Below are 22865 nucleotides of genomic sequence, written 5' to 3'. Positions count from 1 at the left end.
TGGGGGCACGTGACGTGTCTTTAGACTGAAATACCTGAGAGGTTGTGTCATGTTTTCATGCTGCCATAGGAACACAGTAGGTTCAGAAGGCTACACTTACACTGTTAATTAAACATAAATAACACATGAGCAAGTAAACATGGTAAATTCAAAGTACCGAGCACTGAATTCAAGTTGGCTGACTATTATCTCCCTCAATCTTATGAGTATAAGCCTTAAAGGTTGTTTATTACATTTTTTTTGCTTTTTTTAATGCACTAATAGTTTGCTCTGATTCACCGAACATGTCCTCCCTTGCCAGACACCCGTTAGGCTTCGTGCGTTTTTGAAGACATCTCGCCCAAGAGTTACCCATCCTCTCCCTGCCTGCGGGGTAAAGCGGGGCAGCGACGAACCTCCTCCCCTTCTCCTCCCACATCCCCCAGAGATGGAGCTGGAAGTGCGCCAGGATGGGATTGGCTTCCTGCTCCTGTCATTGAGGAACCGGTGCGCCAGGATAGCCAAATATGGACCGGCTGATATCAGTTTGTAGCACATGACTCAGCACCAGATTATATATCTTCACTGGTGGGATTACTGTTAAGGATGAAAGGCAAAGTGGCAGCGGTTTAGGTGTCCGAACAGAGCTGGAAAGCGCTCGTTGCCGTTTGTGGTTGGCTTTGAGTCGCTTTTGGGCTGTTGGTAACATTTCAAGTGACTTGTTAAAAATGACTATGAGTGTGAATGCTTGAGGGAGCCTATTTTATGTGTTTATGCTTACCTGGACTCAGTTTCCCCCGCGCCGAATACGTCTTGTCGTGTTTACAGTCCGTTTTTCCTGGAAGCTGCGTCAAGTCAAGATCAGACGGAGACAATACAGAAACAGCCAATCAGAGCGTCTTCTGGAGGGCTTATATAAATACAGCAGAGCGCGTCAGCCGCCTGTCATTAACAAGGAAACACAAGTGGAGCGCACACTTGTAGAAGAACAGACTCTCCTTCTCACGAGTGGAATGAAAACATCTGAGTTAGTCACTGGACTCCGCTTTGATTCCAACTAAAGGTACAAATCGACGACTTGGTACAGTACAGTTCCACTATTTGGAAGTTTTGCTCTGTTTTGATAGCTTTGGTCTTCAGTATAGTAATACAGCGGGACTTTTGTGCTGGAGATTGACTCATTTTGGGACACTGGAGCCTCGGTGTCCGAGCAACATCTTTTGCAGCGCACTCTTGTATTTGACTGTCTGATTTGAAATATGTCCACAATAATGGAACAGCCTTTTTATGACGACTCGTTTCTCTCTGCTTATGGCCATCCAGGCGCAGCCCTGCAGGACTACAAGCTGCTTAAGCAGAATATGAACTTGAACTTCTCCGATACATATCGGAACTCAAACTTCAAGTCACAGCACCTGCGCGCCGACAGTGATTTCTATCCAGCGGGGACGGCAGAAGTGGGCTCTCTGAAGCTCGCCTCTCCTGAATTAGAGCGACTGATCGTCCAGAGCAGCAACGGGGTCATCACTACGCCGACACCTGCTCAGTACCTGTACAACCGCGGGATCACGGAGGAGCAGGAGGGCTTTGCCGAAGGTTTTGTTAAAGCGTTGGACGACCTACACAAGATGAACCAGATGGCTCCTCCAAACGTGTCCATCGGCACAGGCGGGATTGGCTGCTCGGCTCCAGTCTCGGTGTTCGGCTCATCCATGCAACCGGAGCCGCTTGAGTATACAACCCTGAGCAGCTGCACCACGAACCCCAGCCTGACCTCTGCTGCCAGCTATCCCTCCACCACCATCAGCTACCTGCCTCATCACCAGTACCACCAGCATCCTCAAGCCGTTGCGCACGGATCACACCACTTCCAGCACTCACTGTCCGGGGCCGGCATCCACCCTCAGCGGTTCGGAGGGATGAAAGAGGAGCCCCAGACAGTCCCCGACATGCAGAGCAGCGACAACAGCTCTCCGCCCATGTCCCCTGTCGACATGGAGAATCAGGAGCGGGTAAAAGCGGAGCGCAAGCGGCTGAGGAACCGGCTCGCAGCCTCAAAGTGTCGGAGGCGCAAATTGGAGCGCATCGCCCGTCTCGAAGACAAGGTTAAAGTGTTGAAAAATGACAACGCTGGGCTGTCAAGCACGGCTTCTCTACTGCGGGAACAGGTGGCCCAACTCAAACAGAAAGTCATGACGCATGTGAGCAGTGGCTGCCAGCTCATGCTAGCACCCAAAGTAAAGTCTTATTGAAGAAATAATGCACTTATTAAAACACTGGACAGTACCTGGACTGACAACCCAACCTGGTCTTTATACGTTTTTAGTATGAAAACTGGATTATTGTGATTTCTGCCGTCTAAAGAAACATCACCCATACACAGAAATAATACAAGACTAAAACACTTAGGGCATTTTTGAATAAGTTTTTGAAAGTGTCGTCTTGGCGTTTCCTGTTTACATTTTCTTTAATTGCTATTTGTGATGCTTTTTATGTAAGTTATTTGTGTTAGAGTTAACCTCATGGACCATTCTTGTTGTTTTTTTGTTTTTTGACCTGTACAGTAAATATTTAAGTAAATGACATTATGAAATTAAGAAATGTGTTGCTTTGTTTTTGAGGTCGTGTATTTTTTAAGTGCCACTTCAAAAATTATTGTATTTCTCGTGAGCATTAAACCACACCGCTGTCTCTGATCAGCAGTGAAGTTTACAACACCAGAAGTTGGTTGACGTTGGAGACGTCCCAGCGTAGGATTTTTCCTTACTGACGCACAAGCGTCAGTCCATATATGGTGCATGTTGCTGTCAAACGTCACATCACGATAGGTTTCCGGGAACTCCCTCCCACATTGCCCGTCAGAAGGGCTGCGCGCTCCCCTTTACACCACAGTGTGTGTGTAATTGAAAAGGTTTGTCAATGAGTGGTTTATTCGCGTTAAGGGAGTTTCCCCATTCTGCTTTCATTTTCCCAAAACAAGCCGTGAGAACACTAGGTGAGGAAAAATGGTTAAAAAAAAAAGTTCCAGATAAACATGTTAGACTGATTACTGAGAGCTAGTTTGAGTTACAAGAATCGGCTCGCGTAAAACTGAGAAAATGTTCCAGTAAGCCGAGAACATTCGGTAAAACAAGCAGGATTGTGTACTGGAGCGTTGTTCTCTGAATTAGTAAATAAGACAAATGTTATCAGGAAATCGGAAATATTAAACAGTGAGATATCAAAAATGTTTGTGGAACTGTGAAATACAGGTTGTGGTTAGGACGGTCATATAATCATATCCAGTAATCTTTCCCAATGTGCTTCAGTACCATTTGGCAATAACAGGCTGTTGTGCTGAGTCAAACACAGCAACTCCAATATTAACCAACTCTTGGCAGCTTCGTGACGCACTCAGATCTTCTGCCAGGTACAGGAGCCAAGAATGATACACCACAATAAAAAACACAAATAAAAAGGTTTATTCCAAGAACTAAGTTCTCAGTCACCAAGAAAAAGAGCCAAGAGTAGCTTTAGAAGAGTTCTGCCGCCACCTAGTGGTTGCAAGTGGACAGGCATTCACATTTTGATTTTAAAAAAAACAAAAAAAAAACAACAAAAAAAAAAACACACCCCCAAAAAAAGCCACACACACACACTTGATCATAACTTTCCTCCATGTTTTAATAAAGATGGTAGCAAATTATTATCAACAGCCAGGAAACAAATTTCAGTGCTTTCTTTGAAAAAGGAACAACAAAACTATACTTTCAGTGATCAAGACGATGAGGTTACCCAAAAGTTTGTACACTGGACATGAAAGAAAAAACAAACAAACATTTCCTCCCCCCTACATGAAGCTGAGGTGTGTTTTAACAGGTTAGTCTGGACGTGATGATACTGCTTTATAGGCATCCCTCTCATCTGAGGTCAAGTGCTATGTTGAAGAAAACAGCAGAGTAGGAGACGTTCACATTTACTGCTTGGAGAAGAATGCTTTGCTCTTCTCGACGTCGGGGACGATTGTGTCGCTCCCGGGTTTCCAGCCAGCAGGACACACTGCGTGAAGTGGCAGGAGGGACAAAGTTTACTTTAAGCTGACATTTATACACACTGAACTTGGTATAATCTAAAGGACAAAGTACATATGTGACTGGTTGGGAAACACAGGAAGGACTAAACCGCCAAATCTAGCCACAGCTTCGCAGTCAATTTTACCAATCAGCTATTTCCATTTTAAGTGTGTGATGTGCAGTTTAGAGCATCTGAAGTTACAGGTAAAATTAATGACATGTATTTGGGTTATTTTTATGACAAATGCATGATTAATAAGTTATACCACTAAACCTGAGCACCAGTGTATGCTGAGTAAACACGGATGAACTGAGGGAAGGTACGGCAGTTTACTCACCCTCTCCATATTTGTCTGTGTGCTTGAAGGCTTGAACCAGGCGCAGAGTCTCGTCCACAGAACGACCCACAGGCAAGTCGTTAATGGTGATCTGCCTCAAGACGCCCTTGTCGTCAATCACAAAGAGACCCCTGAAATTCACAAGATGTTGCAGTTTTTACAAATACTTTAAAGTATCAGTAGACCAAGCTGCTTTTTAACAATAACCAGTGGGTTTTTATTAAAATAATTTTATATTAAAAGGGCATTTAACTGACCTGAATGAGATGCCCTCATCTTCCTTCAGCACACCATACTCTTTGGAGATTGACTTGCTGAGGTCCGATACCAGGGGGATTTTCATGTTACCCAGACCTCCCTGTTTTCTTGGTGTGTTGACCCTGAAGAGAGAGAGGGAAAAAAACCCCAAAAACAAACAAACATTTTTTTTAATTATTTATTATAAACAAGTACAAAACACGTAATGTCCACAGGGAAGGTCTCCTGGTTGATAAACCTTGCGTTTGCCCCGCCACCCCTTAGACCTTGTAGTTCTCTGAAATGGGAGAGTCATTTAACACGCCGTTAGAGATAAGATACAGGCGGTGTCTGAGAGGATAACATATCAGTTGTTCAACTTTATGAGGACACACTGCATTCAGAGGTTCTCCACAATGCTTCAAAAGACAGTCTGACAAACACCAAGTAGCAAAATAATAATGTGGTGAAAACTCTCCTCATACTGCAGTTTTATGTAGTTTACAGATATCTCACTTCTGGTCTCTGCTGCCTGTTGTGAGATTCAACACTCTGAGGTTAACTAAACCATCTTCAGCGAAGATACCACTTTCCTCTGCTACTGGTTAGCTTTGACCCTGAAATATCTTTCTAACCTTAACTAGCCAATCAAACAGAGTAGCACAGGGCCTAATAGAGCAGGCAAAGATGACGGTGAGGAGTCAGGTTGGGTTTAAATTCAATATCACCTAAAGTTTTGAAACGCAAATCAATATTTGTCAGTCTGCATATATCCACTTATGTAATATTAGTTGGCTACACCCATTCCTTACAGGTAGTAATACAGCTTTTCTTGCACGTGCTCTGGTTACGTGCCAGATTACCTATTGTAATTTTATCCTCTCTGGTATACGGCACAAACTTCTCCAGACTTCATCTTGTTCATGCAGCTGCTGTGTCATTACCAGAGCATGCGCCAACATATTACTCCCATCCTATAACAACTTCATTGGCTTTCTGTACAATGCCACATTATTTCAAGATTCTGCTTGTCTCCATAACCTCATCTGTCTCTGATCTACTCAGTTCCTCCTCCTTCATTGCTCTCACCACCTGCTTCAGAACTTTCACCCAAATTGCTTCTCATTTTTAGAACTTGCCTGCACCACAGTCACAATATCGATTCTCCCCATCTTTAAAAGACGTTTTTATTAAAGCCTGTCCATTGTTGACTTTTTAAAAATCTATGACACATTGATTTTAATGTCTTGAAAGGCATCTACGGTATTAAATTCAATAAAATGATAAAGTGTCTGACAGACTGACAAAACTAATCGTTCAGTATATTTAATAGCAAATATGTTGTGTAGAATTTTAACTATGAGCTTTAGCAGTTAACTGTTGGTTATAATATATACTCATTTTGCTTCAGATTGATGAATGGAGGTTTTACAGCTTATTCAATCTCTTCTCATTGAAAAAACAAAAAAAACAAAACAAAAACAAACCCCAAAAATATTATATACACTTATTTTAAAGTAATGAATCCGATCAGGTGAGTGAGGAAACATACCGATTGATCTTCCTAATCAAATATAATGCATTTAAACTTTAACACAACATTCCAAATGAAGACCTGTGCAGGTTGTGTAATGCCGCATGTCTTCTTATGCCTTCTAGAAGCTGCTGTATGCCGCCCTTATCAACACGTTGCAGATAAACTGGGCTGGGCACTCCTTCACAGCAGCCAAAATCCTTCACCCTTAACTGTCTAAACAGAAACGGCCAACCGAGGATAGTTTGATGGACCTTGTATAAACGTCTGATAAGTTCAGCCTAAGACGGCCTCGCTATAAAAACAGCAAGACAGACAAGTGCACAGAACAGCTTTCACTTAACTGTTTTGTTAAGTAGATTTTCAAATGCACATGTGAAGATTCACTAAGGTCACCTCTTCCCAGTTAGTTTAAAATTACAAGAGTCAGCAATACAGTTCACCTGCGAAGATAATCACTGTAATACAGGTAAAAAGTATTTTGTTGAAGTTCTGCTTAATCCACCTGCTAACATGTGAGCAGTGTGGATGTTATTATTGGTAAAGAGCTCAGGAAGTAGTCAAATTCCCACAAATGCTCATTATGTTTCATTATCCGTGAGTTCTTACCATGCCAAGTGAGAGAAGTGAGAGTCCACGGAGCAGCCAATAACCTCACAGCCGATGTTGCGGAACTCCTCTACCCTGTCGCTGAAGGCCACAATTTCAGTGGGGCACACAAATGTGAAATCCAGGGGGTAGAAAAAGAAAACTACATATTTCCCTGCAGCACAACAGGAGGAAATAAAAACAATGTTAAGTATTAATTCTAGTCAAATAAGCTGTTAGTGTATAGGCTTATAAAAGCCAGAATGAGCCAATTAGAACAGATGTAGCTACAAACCTTTGTAGTCTGACAGCTGGATGTCCTTGAACTGTCCATCAACTACAGCTGTGGCTTTGAAGTTTGGGGCAGGGAAGCCAATCTTAGCGTTTCCAGCAGACATGGTGTTTGAGACAAATGACTGAAAGAGAAACAGCACAAACAGTTACCAGAAAACTCCTAATGCTTGCAGACCACCACAGATAAATTCAGCTGGGTGGTGCCTGAGATGAAGCTCTGATAAACAAAAAATATGAGATTTAGACTGGAAAAATAAAAATAAATGCGGTGAGGTTCAATCCAAGAGCCATGTTTTACAGCTCTTAGGAGGCCCAGAGGTTCAAAGACTTGGTAACTTAAGCAGACCCAGATAGTGTCACATGCAAGTCATGTTCAGCCTGCAGGGAACAATGGCCTATTAGCAAGGTTACATAACCATGATACGCACAAACCAACGGCAGGGTTCTCGCTGTGCCTATAAAGACTATTTCCGAGGATTATTGCGCGGTCAGTTACTTTGGATAGTTATTGCCTGTATGCAAAATTAATGTGCAAATAAACGATAAACTTGCAAATAAGATACGCTGTACTAAACAAATAGCAGTCGGTATTAATCCAAAGGCCTATGCTTTTCAGTGATGTATGAATAAATCTGGATTATTTCTCCCTCGTCACAATTTATACGAAAAAACGCTAATCGTCAAGGAACTGTGCTTGGTTTTAAAGAGATAAATGCACGTAATGGGTCAAAGTTCAGTCATAAAAGTTAAGCTTTTAATGTTTAAATTTCGTTTTCGAAATGAAACAGAAAAAGCTGTAGTAGAACAGAGCGGAGAGGAAGTGAGTAGTGCATTCTGCAAGCTGCAGCACAGGGACAAAGAAAGAAAACATGGCCAAACACTTCATGAAGGAGCCAGCCGCTCACCCGCCTGACAGGCTAGCTTAATGTTAGCTTTACGTACGAAACTGCTTTCTTTAGTTTCGGTTTGTTTCAGAGGAAATACAAAGTCGATTTTACAGACACGCTGTAAACTTCTGACTAATCCCATAAACATCCTACTCACCTGTCTTGACGTAAAGCGCGAAAGAAGTTGGAAGCAGAAGTCTGCAGGCTGCAAGAGAATAGAGGAGTCAAAGTGGAAAAGCGAGCGTGCGATAAGTACGCAGAGACGGCTGAGGCCACCCGGAAGTAAAAATCAATCCCTTCAGAGTAAAAGTGAAGATAAAAACGATTAAAAGTAAAGATTAGCTGTTTCTAAATATGTATATCTCTGATATAAGATCATATTTTCTAAGTACACCGTGTAAACACTGTCATATGAACAAAAATGCAGGGATGTCGTAGTGAGGGAAAAGTGTGACTGGCTTCTTGGGGCCCCAGTGTTAATGTCAGGGTCAATGACAATGTCAGTTTTATATATAGAGCTCAATTATTACTTGTAAATTCAATGTTCTTAAAATAAAGATAAAAACAAAAACGATGTATGTCTACGACACCTTAGGGCCGGAGTGTCAAGGCTTTGGAAAATGTGAAGATGGAAAAACATTTTGGTTTTTTAACTGTATTTTCACAAGTTTTACAGCTTTTTCTATTTCATGGCCATTTTTACTTGAGACATTAAATATAGATTTATGAATTATGAACTTTTTAAAAATATTCAATATAAATAACAAAGATCACAATAGTTTTTCAGCCTAACCACCAACCGGCAATACTGTTTTGATTAAAAAGTCCGAGAAACTAACAATAATTCAGACTTCTGGCTTGGATGAAAATAATCCATTCGTAAAACCAAAAACAAAAGTCCAAAACAATCCTTGTTTACAAGATTCACTTTACAAAGTAATCCAGTACCCTTTAGCAAGCTAGTTCTGGCACCTCTAGATTAAACTGATGTGCATGTATATGCGCATGTAAGTACATGTAATTTAGGAATTAAGAAAATGTTAAATATTTAAAATCATTTTTAGCTCCTTGGCTACCAAAATACTTTCTGTGTAGTCAATTTTTTTTTAAATTGAATTAGATTTTTGTTTCCCTTTTTCTAATAAAACTTATTCATTTGAATTATAATGAAAGTCAGTGGAAGATGTCCTTGTAGCAACTATTCTATATTGTATTAATGGCTGCCTGATCCAAAAAGAACCCCTACCTTCTTCAAGGCCTCTAAAGAAGTGAGACAAATAAATCTGGTGTCGCTATGGTGGTGCCCAGTTTCTTTGTAAAAGTCTATAAAGAAGTAGTGGTTAAGTTAGACAAGTTAGTTGTAGGTAGGTAGGTAGGCAGGCAGGAAAGGAGGTAGGGACCTTTAATCTCCAGGTCTCCTGGTTACATCTGTTTTCAAGGTGAATGAACCTTGGGCTTTTTTGTCCACTGTTCAACAGATTTCCCACGTGAGGGACTAATAAAGGTTATCTTATCTTATCTTAACTGATAATCTGGTGGCTGACTCAGACTGTCCACAATGAACCTCATCTGGAAAAAGCATAAAGATTTGATTAAGTAGCGCTTATTTCCCTTCTGTGCAGAAGATATCTACTACAGCATATTCATTGTTCCCAGGAAAAAGCGGGAAACCACTGAGTTCTCTTACACATATCTAGAACTGTAAATAGGTTTTAATGTATCGAAGAGGTTGAAGTGAAGAACAATATCTCAAATCCACTGTTTTAAGTTCACTTTGCAAAGTGAAGCAGTTGGATATGAGGGCATTCATTATTCAAAACTTAAAAATGCAGTTTTCAGCTTTCTGTGCATATTTTTAACATTATTTGTTAGGTTAACCAGGTTGCATGTACCACATGGACTGCACACATGATCTTTGCACAACATCGGAGACATGGTGAGCCAGGCCAAAATCAATGAGCATGACTTGCAGTGGCTGTTGTCTGCAATCCAAAACCATAATATTTTGAGGGTTTATATGAGCATGGATGATTTTCAGGGTCTCGAGCAGGAACAACGCTGTGGTCAGCTGGAATCACACAAATGTGTTCTAACTAAACACATCTGTGCAAATTAGTATTTTTTTTTAAAGTTTGTATTTACACAGTGAAATAGGTAAAGATGGCAAACCTGATGTGAAACTGGGTGAGAGTCTCTCTTGCATATACACCTTCAGACTAAGATCAAGGAGCTCAAATTCAAGACAAATGAATCCTTCGTGGAAGAATGATCTAGTCCCCCTTACAAAATCACGGGGCTTGAGATCACGGGCTTGTCTTCAATTTTTTTTTGATAGGAACCTCTGTGTTGGATACAGTGTGGACACACTTGACGACTTTTCCAAAGCTTCCTTCCCCGAGAAAGGTTTGCACCTCATCGCTGGAACTCAGTAGGTTTAATTTAGAGTCTGAGAAACAAACTGTTACAAAGAGCATGTCAAAGCCAACATATAATTATATTGTCAACACATAAATCCACATACACAAATTCCCCAGGGATTAATAAAGTTTTCAGATTCTGATACATAGATTGATAGAAACATACATTCTGATACATATATATGATTTCAATTTCATATGTCAAAATTATGTTAATTGCTTGCAGCAAACTGATCACACTTTGGCACTCTCAGTTTTCAACAGAAACATTACAAGATACTAAATCATGTTTCCATTTCTGATAGAATAGCCCGGAAATCACAAAGTTCTGTGTTTGTTGAGATGATTATCTGCCACAGAACCTAATCCTTATTTCATAACCATCTAGACTTGAGCTTTGTTCAGTACTATATTTTAGTTTTCCAAGTTTACTGTTCAAAAATGTTTTTTTTTTTGGCGTAACCTGATAGGCTAGTTGATGCCATGTTTGAAGACAAATGTTGAAACATGGATGAAAAAGATGACTGTGTGGGTTTTCAGTTGCTGTGAGGACTGATGGCTTTTCTCAGTACTGTCTGTGATTCCATCACGTCACCCTGTTCTACATCTTTCAGGTCACATAATGTCCCCACTGGTCAGAATGGAGTTCTCCACCTTTTACACCAATTTAAAAAAAAGTACAAATACTGAATGTTTATTCAATTGTGAGACATACGCCTCAGATTTACCATTTTATTTAAAAAAAAAAGAAGAAATATATATTTTACATAACAATTAGTAACCTTGTAACATTTAGGCAAATGACACGAATCATAAGTACAAAAGCCAAACTCTAGGCATGTTCATTTTAATTTACCTGAATGATTGACTGCATTCATATTATCAACCTAAAATTATCATCATTTAATTATGTGAACACAAAAACACATATTCTTTACAGATGTCAAGAGTATTACACCGTACTTCCCATCTTAACACTCAGTTTGAACACAGGCTATCTTGACTATATCTATATGCCACAATGGAGTTGTGGTTGTGCAGTTAGAAATGTTTTGGTTGTCTAGACTGTATTCTGAACAGCCACGTTACAAAACACCTAGCCTACCAAAAAATGTCTGATGTGTGCTGATGCTGATGAGAAATTCAAATTTTAAAAATAGACCTTAAATGTGATGCTAGCAACTTAACAGTCTGCAATTTACCGTCACAGACACACAAGTTTCTTCTCTTCTTGTGATACATTTGGGTCAAAACTAGTTTGATTTATTTCTTTAAATTCACTTTACTGGAGAGTTTAAATAAATACATAAATACATTCAATCAAACTATAAAAAAAAGTTGTGATATTAAAGTTAACCCTTTAACTTGCTAAATCTGCCTAAGAGGTGAAAGTTAAAGTGTTGAACACTTTGCAGTAAATCGGATTCACCACTAGATGGTGACAAACATTGTGACATTCTAACTGAACTTAAAGGTACAGGCAACACCCTGCTAGCAACAAAGTGTCTGAAGACACTACTTAAAGTTGGTTCTTTGGTAAGCTGTCGTGTGTAGACACAACGCTGATTCATTGGTTGATTTAGGTCTCTTTTTGTGCTTTGATAATTTATAGGTCAATATCTGAAAATGGTCAGGTACAAAAACTAGTCTGACAATGAATGAAAAAGCAGCCAATGAACAAAGTAAATGAAACTTTGAAAGACCTCCAGAAAGGCTGGGGAACTATTTCTTAAGACCACTTTACCTGAAAGTTTAGCTGCTTATAAACAAAATGTAAAGAAATAAAGGGTAGCTCAAAATTCTTTCCAAGTACACTATGCATGTGGCATATTCAGCTTAAAAATGTTCAATCAAATCATAAGGGGAGGATTAAAATCACATTTTTATTCAAATATGTTCACATGTCTGTCAGTTTTGTATTGTATTTGTTTGACATGACAAATACCACCCATATAATTCAAAAGACATTATTCCACCACTTTTATTTTGGAAAAACATACAGCCAGGAATGTGTGGAACACTACTTCCGCTGAGCTTGTTACTATAAGGAAAACAGATGCACACAGGTAGTATTTTGGGTTTTTTGGCAAAATTTGCTATACTTTAAAGAGAGGATTTATGATTTGTTTCCATTTAAGGCTTTGGCATTTGTAGCTTGTCTTCTCTAAGCTTGAATAAGATTATTTTAAGGCTAGCACAACAGCTAAAGTTAGCATTATAGAGCAAAACAAAGGCTGTAACAGGGTTAGCCCGAGTTAGCTTAAAGTTACAATGTCTTTCAACTGCTTACAGATGGTTTTGTTAAAGTGTGTACAGTAACATTTATAGTAGATGAGTTTATTTAACTGTAAGCTGTGTAAGAGATGCAGTCCGGTTTTCATCCACGGCTGTGAAGACGTTTGTGAACAGGGCTTTCTTCATGCTAGGTGTCAGTCGAATCGTGTTGTTTAAGCAGCTAGTTTGGATGTTTTTGTTATAAACTGTAGGATTTCAGGGAAATTGCATTGCACGTTTATTTAATGAGCTATAAAAATGACCTGCAAATTGTTGTCAACACTAATACAGCTCCTCTGCCTTTAAAATTTTCAGCTTTCATTCAGTATTAACAGGATCCAGTGGAAGACGACACTTTCATCTCTCAGAATAAACCAGCAGCATTTTTCAGCATCAATGGATTCACAAGGTAAAAAGACAAAGGATGCTTTTAGGTGAATTACCAAAAATTGCATTATTCCAGGTAATTGGGTTTAGAGTGTCATTTAGAGTCTGCTTGTGCGGTTTCTGCCCATTCTTGTTAATTTTATTTCACTGGTCATCATTAACTTCTAACTCCCCCCACAGCAACCCCACAGCCAGTAATGTGTGAAGTCTGTGGAACGTACTTTGAGACACGGCGAGGACTTTCCAGTCATGCCCGACTCCATCTGCGCCAGCTTGGTGTGACGTTGTCAGAAAGCAGCGGGGCTCCCATAGAGCTCCTCTACCAGATCATCCAGGAGAGAGATGGCTGCCTTCCAGATTTCAAATCAAACTCATCTGCACCTGGGCCAGTGCCTCAAAAAAATACAATGCAGCAGGAATCAAAGACCCCTTCAGAAGAAGAAGACGCTAATACCTCTTACAAGGCCGGGGTTAGACTCACGACAACCCCACAAAAGGTAGATCATCAGGGATCTCCAGCAAAACTGAATGAATCTTCAACAACTGTCCCCCCATCATCTCCTTCTCCTGTTAAGCCAGCTGAAGGCGGCAGCTCATCTTCCTCAGAGCACACAGCCCCAGCAAAGCCACTGTGGGCACCACGGGAAACTGACGCTCCTATCACGTTAGGTATGGCTGAACAGAGCTGTTTTCTTTAACATAATATAGAGATTTCTTTTACAAAATATCTAAACTTATACATAGAAGATGTGTGTGTCAGTGTATTTATCTGCAAAGACCGTGCCCTGTACTTTGAATCTCTTTCTTTCTTCTTATTTCAATGTGTTTCGGAGAATCCACAGATATGCAAACATAAGACAGGAACTTTACGCTTACAAACCTCTGTTTCCTGTAATCTATCTCCCAGTCCTTCTGCCCATGTGAGACTCACATTAATTATTCAAATTAATAGTCGTGATAGCAGGCTTCCAGGTTATCACCAACTCACTTCTCAAAAATGACAAACTGAAAATGATTCTCATTCTGTACTGAAATGAAACCAGGACACACAAACTGGGTTAACAAAAATGAAATATGATTGACTTGGTTGACCCTCAAGACGGTTGTAAGGGAAGCCATGCAAATGTTTTATAAGAAACATAAAATTTTGAAGGAGAGTAGCTGCAGGTGCAAGGCACAACTTAATAAAGGGTATTTAAATTTGTAATGTTGATCTTACATTAGTCTCCTGCTAACTTTGTGTATTTCTCTCACCAATTTCCTCATTCTTTTAGCTTCAGACCCCCACGATGAGGTCTACGTTTGTGAACTTTGTGGCTGCTGGTATGAGACACGCAAGGGCTTGGCTAGTCATGCTCGGGCACATTTGCGGCAGATTGGAATCTCTGACAGTGACATCAAGGGTAGTCCTATTGATCTTCTTTATCAGGTCATGGAAGAGGAGGACCTCAAGCCTATTGATTTAGAGAAAAATGAAGAGTTTACTTCAAATAGTCCACCTAGAACTTCATCCAAACGCCTTTCTACTCCACCCGAGTCATCCTCGAGCAAACGGCCTAAAGTATCTGAGGAGTGCATCTGCATTCTCTGCGGGGAGGAATTTGAGAATAGAAAAGGCCTGGCAAGCCATGCACGCTCTCACCTGCGTCACATAGGGATGAGTGAATTAGTGGGGAAAAACTCCGCAATCAATGCCGTTGAGGATCTGGTATCCAGTGGCATGCTAGAAGCTGTACACCCCCCCAAAACAAACAATACAGCCAGCTCATCTGCAGCACCATCTCCAGCCCCACCCTCTCCTGCAGCTCAGTCTTCAGGTCCAAGCCAGTCTTGGACCTCTCTTTCCTCTACACCCCTGTCTACAACCCCTGAAAAGGTCTCTCAGGCTTCTCACCCTCCCGTTTACAGGGCACCAAAAGCTAAGAAAGGTTTTCGGCTAGCAGTGGACCCCCTTCATAGAAAACCCAAGCCTGAGCCTATAGAGACGGAGGTTTCTGTTCAGCTGAAGACATCCACCAATGAGAGCAGCTCCCCTGTGCAGAATTTGTCTGCTGGTGCCATTTCTGCAAAACCTTCTGAGTCAGGTAAAGCAAAAAACGTTTAATCAAGTGCTTTATGTTTGGTACCATGTTATACTATAACAGGCTTAATTTGTTATTTTCTTAATCACACTCTTTGCTTTAGCATTTTTCCATCTGTTTGTGTGTGTACAGTGAGATCAGATGTATAAAGTTGTAATATATAATTTTCCCCAGCTTGTACAGATGTGCAGTCCCCACCAACAGTCCTTTGTGATTTCTGTGGCCAGCTATTTGACACCCGCAAAGCCCTGTCTTGCCACGCCCGTGCCCATCTACGGCAGCTCGGTCTCTCTTGGTCTATTAAAACATCACCAATTGATCTTCTAAAACAAGTCATGATGCATGGTGAAGAAGGCAGGAAAGAGTTGGGGCCCAGTGGGTCTGCAGCATTGGGCAAAGTCTCATGGGGTTCTCAAAGCTCCAGAAGGTCCCTAGACAGCCTCACATCTGGGGAGACAGCTTCGAACTCGCCTCTTGATTATTCCATGAAAGAGAAATCACCATCTAGCAAGGGTGGAGTCATACACCTTGGTAAGTAAAGTTTGTTACTTTACTTACCAATATTTTGTCATTTGTTATCATAGCATTTTTCCCAGACGCTTTAGTGAATTATTGAAATGATCTAATTATTGAAACTTTTTGGTGAAACTATTTCCTTGTGTCACTTTTATGTACTCAACATTTGAATAGTGTATAGTGTTGGCCTATTACTGCTTTCAAATATGAAGTGTGGTTAGAATAATGTCCTGACTGGACCCTTACTTGGGGACTATAGACTCTTAAATTGACAGAAAGAACAGTGCTCATAACTTCCAGAAAAAAGTAGAAAAGCGTATTTTAACTAAGTACAGAACTTCACCACCTACATAAAAGGAAACGTTTTGGGTGTTTACTGATCTGGAGCATTGAGATCAGACTGTACAGACCTAAGTTAACGATAAAAGATAAAGTTGATAACAGTAAAGTTAGAAAGCAAAAACAAGTATGGCTTGTTTGGAAGGTTCATCAGGAGAAAGGCTCTTCTTTCTTAAAAGAACATAATGGGGTTGGGCGATTGGACAAATATATCGACTATTGATAGTTTTTACAAGGGCGATTTATTTCTTTATTTCCCCATGAGTAAGTTTGTTAATAATGATGGAGCTAATTGAAGCAGTCAACAGAAAATAAATAGATAAATAATAGCGCTGTTTTAACAGCACCCTCTTTCATCTGCGAACAAATGCACCCTTCTCAGAGTGCGCCCAAATGCTTGTTGATGGAGCTGCAGAAGCTGGTGATAGCCCAGCATACTCAGCCAGATGGTAGACACGTACATGCTCTAGCAAGTTAGTAGTGTACTTTGCTCGCATTATATGTCTGCACAGGTGGCACACCCCTTTGGTTACATCCATAGGTTTACCTCTTTCGTCTGGTTTAAAGCCAAAGAAATCCCAAATTTTGCACCGTCATCACGACTAACGCAATTACAAATGAACCCATCTGGAGCGCAGACTGAGTCAAAATCCCTGAAATGTCTCTGTCAACGCATTTTGGGCAGTTTGTCAAAAGTTTGTTCATTCTGCGCTTCAGATGGGTTGAGCGCATTAAAAATTGTAACCGCATTAATCGTAATGACTGCGTTAGCGCTGCATTAACTCTGACAGCCCTAATTTTTTTTTTAAATTAGTTCGTCCATGTTTGGACTTCTTCTGTGTTGTAAACATGCAACTCAGTCCATGTGTGATTACATTGTTCCGCCCATCAAAAAGTCTGTGCATGCGCGACTATATCGCCCATCGTCGATTATTGGACTGACAATTGTCAGTTGGAAACTTAGCTTTGCATCGTTGCATCCGAACAAATCACAAGACTTCTGGAACAATGCCCTCCTCTTTCCTCTGAAATGTGAACTCCTCTGCATACCAGAGTATTCTAGAGTCAAATGTGAAGCCTCCCCATGAGCTAAAGCTTGGCCAAAATTGGCTCATGCAACAGGACAATAATCCCAAGCACAACAGTTAGTCTCCAAGAGAGTGCCTGAAAGATAAAATAAGTAGGGTATCGTGATGGCTCAGATATATTTCACACCTCAACTTGATTGAAATAGTGTGGCAGCAGAAGTTTACATGTGTGCCATCTCGTTTGTGTCAGACACATCCTGTGAGCTTTGTGGGTTCGACTTTGAGAACCGTAAGGCCTTGGCCAGTCACGCGAGGGCCCACCTCCGACAGCTGGGCATCATCGAATGGAAGGCAGATGGAGCGACTTCACCAATTGAACTCCTTAGTGAGCTGATCAGGAGAGATCCGGCCAAGGTGTCGGAAATTACCAAGCGTTATCGCATGGGAGACCTTTACATCAAGAAGGTTGGCTGTGCTCTGAGATATTCAGATAAACATCAGTGTATTACATTCATTCTAATTTACTGTAATTTTCTTTTTCAGTCCCACAAAACTCCTACATCCCCATCGCCATCCACAGAATCTGAGTGTGTGGCTGGCGGTAGTCTGAAGTCTTCCATGCAGCGCTATGAATACAAAGTAAACAGGAAGGACTACAGCAACCACAGCGTGCGCTCCTCAAGAGGTGAAGTAACGGGACTAAAGGGCTGTGGAAGATAGCTGGATACAGATGCAGTGTAATAGATTAAAAAGCAATACTAAAACTTCTCTGTGGGATTTCAGGGGTGCATTCACAAAAGCACGGGGCCTCTGCAGGTAGAGAAAATCAGAACGGCAACTCCCAGCAACCACCGCGGTCTGGCAATATCCCTGCTCTGGTGCCAAAGCCCCCACTAACTCCACTGGTCAAACTGGTGGGTAAAATGTATTCCCTCAAGTGCAGGTGAGTCTCTATTTGACAGCTGTAGAAATGCTTTATAAAATTTTAGGTTGTCTAAATCTTAAATTTGATGGAGAGGTAAGCTACATTTGAACAATGTTTAAACATATTGTCAAAATGTCTGAATGTCAGATGCATTATTATACATTTATTAACCCCTTAATGAGATACACCTTTGTTCTACTGGATTGGATTGGATTCCTTTTGCCTTTCCAGTGGCACACATTCATCTCCGATGGAATCATTCTTTAGACATTTTTGTCCAATGTGACATGATGTCAATCTCCTGTGTCAACACATCCCTGTTGGATTGAGATCTGGTGACTGTGGAGGCCATTTGATTACAATGAAATCATCGTCATGCTCAAGAATTCAGTTTGAGAGGACTTTAGCTTTAAAACATGGAGTATTATCCAGCTGGAAGCAGGCATCACAACAAGGATAGGGAGCAGCAATACCCAAATAGGCTGTGGCATTTAAATGATGCTAATTTGGAACCAAGAAAATACACTACACTGTATTCACTTACCCATCCAAATAATTGAATTTAAGTGCTCAGTCAGTTCCATGGACACGTGTATAAAATCAAGCATCTGGGCATGCAGACTGCTTCTACAAACATTTGGCAAAGAATTGGTCGCTCTCAAGAGCCCAGTGAATTCCAGCATGGTATCGTAATAGGATACCACCAAATCCAGTTGTAAAACTTCCTCCCTTCTAAATATTTCCACAGTCTACAGTGGTGTTATAACAACGCATTAAGCGTTCCAGTGAAAGGAACTCATAATGCTTCAGCATACCAAGACATTTTGGACAATTTCATGCTCCCAACTTTGTGGGAACAGTTTGGGGATAGCCCCTTCCTGTTCCAACATAACTGCACACCAGTGCATGAACCAAAGTGCATAAAGACGTGGATGAGCGATTTTGGTCTGGAAGAACTTGACTGGCCTGCACAGAGTCCTGAACTCAGCCTGACAGAACACCTTTGGGGTGAATTGGATAGGAGACTGTGAGCCAGGTCTTCTCGTCCAACATCAGTGTCTAATCTTATAAATGTGCTTCTGGAATATTGTTCAGAAATTCCCATAAACACTCAAACTTTGTGGAAAGCCTTCCTAGAAGAGTTGAAGCAAAAAAATTATCCAAAAAAAAATCACGTTAAAGCCTCTGGATTAAGAATGGGATGTCACTTGGACTCATATGCATGTGGAGGCAGACAAGCAAATTCTTTAAGCACTGTAGTGTGTCTCACACCACCATCACCTCGAACCATCGATACTGAATGGATCATTTTTCTAATAATTAGTTATCCAATTTTGGCGAGCCTGTGTGAACTGTAGCTTCAGTTTCCTGTTCGTTGCTGGAAAAGCGCTGCACCCGCTGTGGTCTTCTGCTGCAACTCATCTGCTTCAAGGTTAAACATGTTGTGCATTTGGAGAGGTTCAAATGCAGTGAGTTACTGTTGCCTTCTCATCAGCTCAAAGCAGTCTGGCCATTTTTCTCTGGTCTCTGGCAGCCCATTGGATATTTTCTGCATAAATGCTGTTTGTGCTGGTAGAACAGCACACATGCCACACTTCAACTTCAGCAGGTTGTGTTGACCATGTCGACATGGTTAAATGCACTGGCCTAATGAGGAGCTGTACAAGTGTCTCGAATGAAGTGGCCAGTGAGTGTAGACTGAGTTAATATCAATGTTTGTTTTTGTGGGGGGGGGGGGTCTTTTTCAGCTTCATATGATGCAGTTAATAAAACTTCTCTATCCTGCTGTTCAGGTTCTGTGAGGAAGTATTTCATGGACCTCTGTCTGTTCAGGAGCAGTGGATCACACACCTGCAGAAACACATTCTGTCGCTGGGCTATAAAGACAAAGTGTCTCCTCCCGCTACACCTGTGACAACTCCAGCGCTGGTCCATCCAGTAGCTGTCTAGACATGTATTTATTCAGTTTTTCTTCTCAGTCTTTTAAATGTCAAAGTGCAAGAAGTTGTGTTATCCTAATGTCTACTTGATGTCAGCAAATTGTCAAAAAATTAGTTCCTTCCTTGTCCTAAAGAGGGCAACCATGAGCCATATGAGAAACACAGCACAACCTAATACACTCAGGTTAAATCCATTAGATATCATAGATCAAAGTAATGTGGATGTGGGTTTTTTTTGACAGACAGAGCTTTTCTACGTGGGCTCTAAAATTTCTTCCATTTGAACAGATGTTAAATGTATTTTAATGGTATTCAGCCTTTGATGTTAAGAAACTAGAGAGACTGACATGAATTTCACTTTTTTTTCTTTTTTTTACAGTGTGTGTAAACTGCTGTGGTGGTCATTTCATTTCAAAATAGCTTTTTTCTTTTAATTACCTTTGAACTTTGTTTTATACATAAATGTTTACGGCATTTTACCTTAAATATGTAGGGCCAATGTTTTTCATTGTGTGTTCTGTACACAACAACACTGTTACCACAAAGCTTAATGCCATTGTTGTAGAAGGTAGTTAAGTGTTTCCATTCTTTTTCTTTACAAAATGCAAAACAAGCTGACAGTGGATGGAGATTTTACATTTTTTTTAACACTTGTATAAAATAAATTATATCTTGTATATAATTAATATCATGTGTGATATGCTTTTTTCTAATCTCTATAGGAATGAACTTCAGGAACATTGACTTAACCAGATATTCTGAATGGTATTTCCTCCGTTTCCAATACTACAGCAAGAAAAGTGAATATATTTTAAAATTAGGATTTAGCATTTAATCCATACTCTAAACCAGGGATCACCAACCTTTCAATTGAAACAGCCATTTGTGCGCAAACCAAAAACATTTGAACCATATGAGTGTCTCACGGCACATAGTCATTATTTTCTACTTTAACTTTGCACTTTTCATTATAATAATATTTTCTGGGTTTTTTTTTTTTGTTGTTGTTGTATTTATGAACTTTTAAAAGTAACATAAATGGCTTACTCATTTTTATTACCAACACAAAAAACTGTAAAGCTGTAGAAGTTACTTTTTCATACTTTTTTTGTATGATATAAAACATAAACCGCCTGAGAGTTTTAAAAAAAAAAGTTTCAGTTTAACTCTAAAAGTTCAGCAGGTTTTGCTGTAAAGGATCACACAAATATATCCCCACACAATTTTCCTACTGCAACTTTTATTTATTTATTTATTTATTTCAATTTTTGATTTGGAGAGAAATCCCAAAGCCCAGTACTGAGGCTTATCAAAAGTAAGAGTATAAGAAACTATACCTCATAAAATATTCTTTTGTTTTAATTGGTTGTGTAAGCTAAAAATTTTAACTTTTGGACTGGAATAATTTAATCCATTTCTATCATGTTGTCCCAAAAACTCTTTGAAAAGTCGTTTGTAGATCCAAAATGAAGCAGATTTTATACAGTGGCCTTTAAAATCCAGAATTGATTGATTTAGAAATTACTGCCATGTGCAAAAGTGACAGTCAGAGTCTCATGCTGTGAGATCCCTTTTCTCTTGAACTGGCTTCTTGTTTGGGTTCAGCCACCTTCTCTACTTTTGAGATTGAGCTTCAAACGTTCCTTTTTGATAATACCTAGAGTTCTCTCACAAACTCAGGCTGCTGGGTAATTCCCCGTGATGCTTCTTCTCCATTCCCCTCATTCCCTGTGCTTTCATAAGCCACTACTGCACGCGATTAATGTTTTCTTTTTTCTCTCACATAGTTTGCACTTGGTTCTGTGTTGTTATCTCTTTTTTTTTGTCTCTTTCAGTTAGCATAGAAAGATGCTGCCAGTTTCTGGACCAAGAAAGGCCTTTTTTAGAGCCATGTGATTGCTCATAGAGGATGGTTGACTCACTGGATTTCTATCTATGACTTTGTGGTTTCTTTACATTATAATATAAAGTGCCTTGAGATCACTTGTGATGTGGTGATATATCACTGCTTCTCCTCCGTTTTGCACCCCACTTTCCTTTTGTTGTGTTAGCTTGCCGGTATTGATGGTTATTTAAAAGAGCTGTTTGGGAACTCACTTCAGCTGATTTTGCTTTATCTACTAATTAATCACATCTTTGTTTAATGATAATTTTCAAGGCATTTTTAGTGCTTATTACAGACTATGGGAATGACGTGAGTCTCCTGCTGGATATAAACCTGGGACACCACAGGTAATGAACACCTAACAAGGGTTTCCTGTCATACTGTGGTTTTGAGGTCTTGTTTGCCCTTGCAGTTGCACGTGTTTCAGCATTAATCATCACCCCAGCATAATCAAACTAATTTATAAGAAGATGTTAATTTAACTTCTGAGGACATGAAAAAAGGTGCATCTTCATCCAAGCTCCTCTAAACTCCTCTTCCCTGTGACCAACCTGTTCCAAACATGGCTTTATATTTAATTTCCTCCACTTTCCAGGCTGTAGCCACCATTGTCTTGATGATGGAGTTTATGAATCTTACTACCTTTACAACCTCTGCAGCAGTAATTCATCCTTTAGTGATGAACTGTGGATGAAACTCTACACTGTCCCAAAGTAATAACAGTAATCATCTGCCCCTCTTTATCTGCTCAAATTCGCATAAACTGTGGTGGATTTTTTTTTTCCATCAACATAAGCTGAGAATGAATTTTAAATAAATATAATTATTTAATTGTGCTTGTGTTCAGAGAGGAAAATTTGTTTTTTAATTGAAAAAAAGTATTGAATTGTTGATGATGGGACCCTCTTCTGTGCAGTGATTGAACTGAGAGGAAGATCCATTAGAAGTTTCCAGGCAGCATAATATTACTCCTGTTTTCTGCCGGTGCAATAGACGGGATATGATCATCACTCTCCGCTGTCTCTCTGTTTCTGTCTCTGTTATATTTTTTACAGCAATGGTCCCTGGAGTGTCATTTTCTGTGATTTACTACAACCAAAATTCTGCCTCCAACCACAGATGGATTAATCTGATCTGCACTCCTCTGCTGCTGTGCCAACCTTT

General features: G+C 40.2%; 3 protein-coding genes across 4 annotated transcripts; 2 read left to right on the top strand and 1 right to left on the bottom strand.

The window, feature by feature from the left end:
• Positions 1-575: 575 nt before the first annotated feature.
• Positions 576-3795, top strand: LOC101477034 (transcription factor JunB). 2 transcript variants are annotated; one of them, XM_076885190.1, is made up of 2 exons: positions 576-1042; positions 1303-3795. In XM_076885190.1, the coding sequence occupies exon 2, from the start codon at positions 1341-1343 to the stop codon at positions 2229-2231; it is 891 nt and encodes a 296-aa protein (XP_076741305.1). In that variant the 5' UTR covers positions 576-1042; positions 1303-1340; the 3' UTR covers positions 2232-3795. The 2 variants fall into 2 exon arrangements, with proteins under 2 accessions (XP_076741305.1, XP_004538943.1); XM_004538886.4 differs by having other exon boundaries at positions 576-3795.
• prdx2 (peroxiredoxin 2) lies at positions 3625-8201 on the bottom strand. Its single transcript, XM_004538887.5, has 6 exons — positions 8067-8201; positions 7024-7144; positions 6750-6903; positions 4627-4749; positions 4370-4500; positions 3625-4017 (listed from the first exon to the last, which is right to left on the bottom strand). Exons 2-6 carry the CDS (start codon positions 7124-7126, stop codon positions 3935-3937), a joined length of 594 nt encoding a protein of 197 aa, XP_004538944.1. The 5' UTR covers positions 7127-7144; positions 8067-8201; the 3' UTR covers positions 3625-3934.
• Positions 8202-12325: 4124 nt separating this feature from the next.
• wiza (WIZ zinc finger a) lies at positions 12326-20502 on the top strand. The gene is made up of 9 exons (XM_004538888.4): positions 12326-12392; positions 12916-13009; positions 13168-13656; positions 14262-15071; positions 15243-15599; positions 17202-17416; positions 17495-17636; positions 17735-17894; positions 19670-20502. Exons 2-9 carry the CDS (start codon positions 12997-12999, stop codon positions 19824-19826), a joined length of 2343 nt encoding a protein of 780 aa, XP_004538945.3. The 5' UTR covers positions 12326-12392; positions 12916-12996; the 3' UTR covers positions 19827-20502.
• Positions 20503-22865: the final 2363 nt, after the last annotated feature.

Source organism: Maylandia zebra, linkage group LG6, assembly GCF_041146795.1.
Source record: "Maylandia zebra isolate NMK-2024a linkage group LG6, Mzebra_GT3a, whole genome shotgun sequence".
NCBI lineage: Eukaryota > Metazoa > Chordata > Actinopteri > Cichliformes > Cichlidae > Maylandia > Maylandia zebra.
Note: the sequence above shows the minus strand (reverse complement) of the source record. Positions and strands in the feature narration are given on the sequence as shown.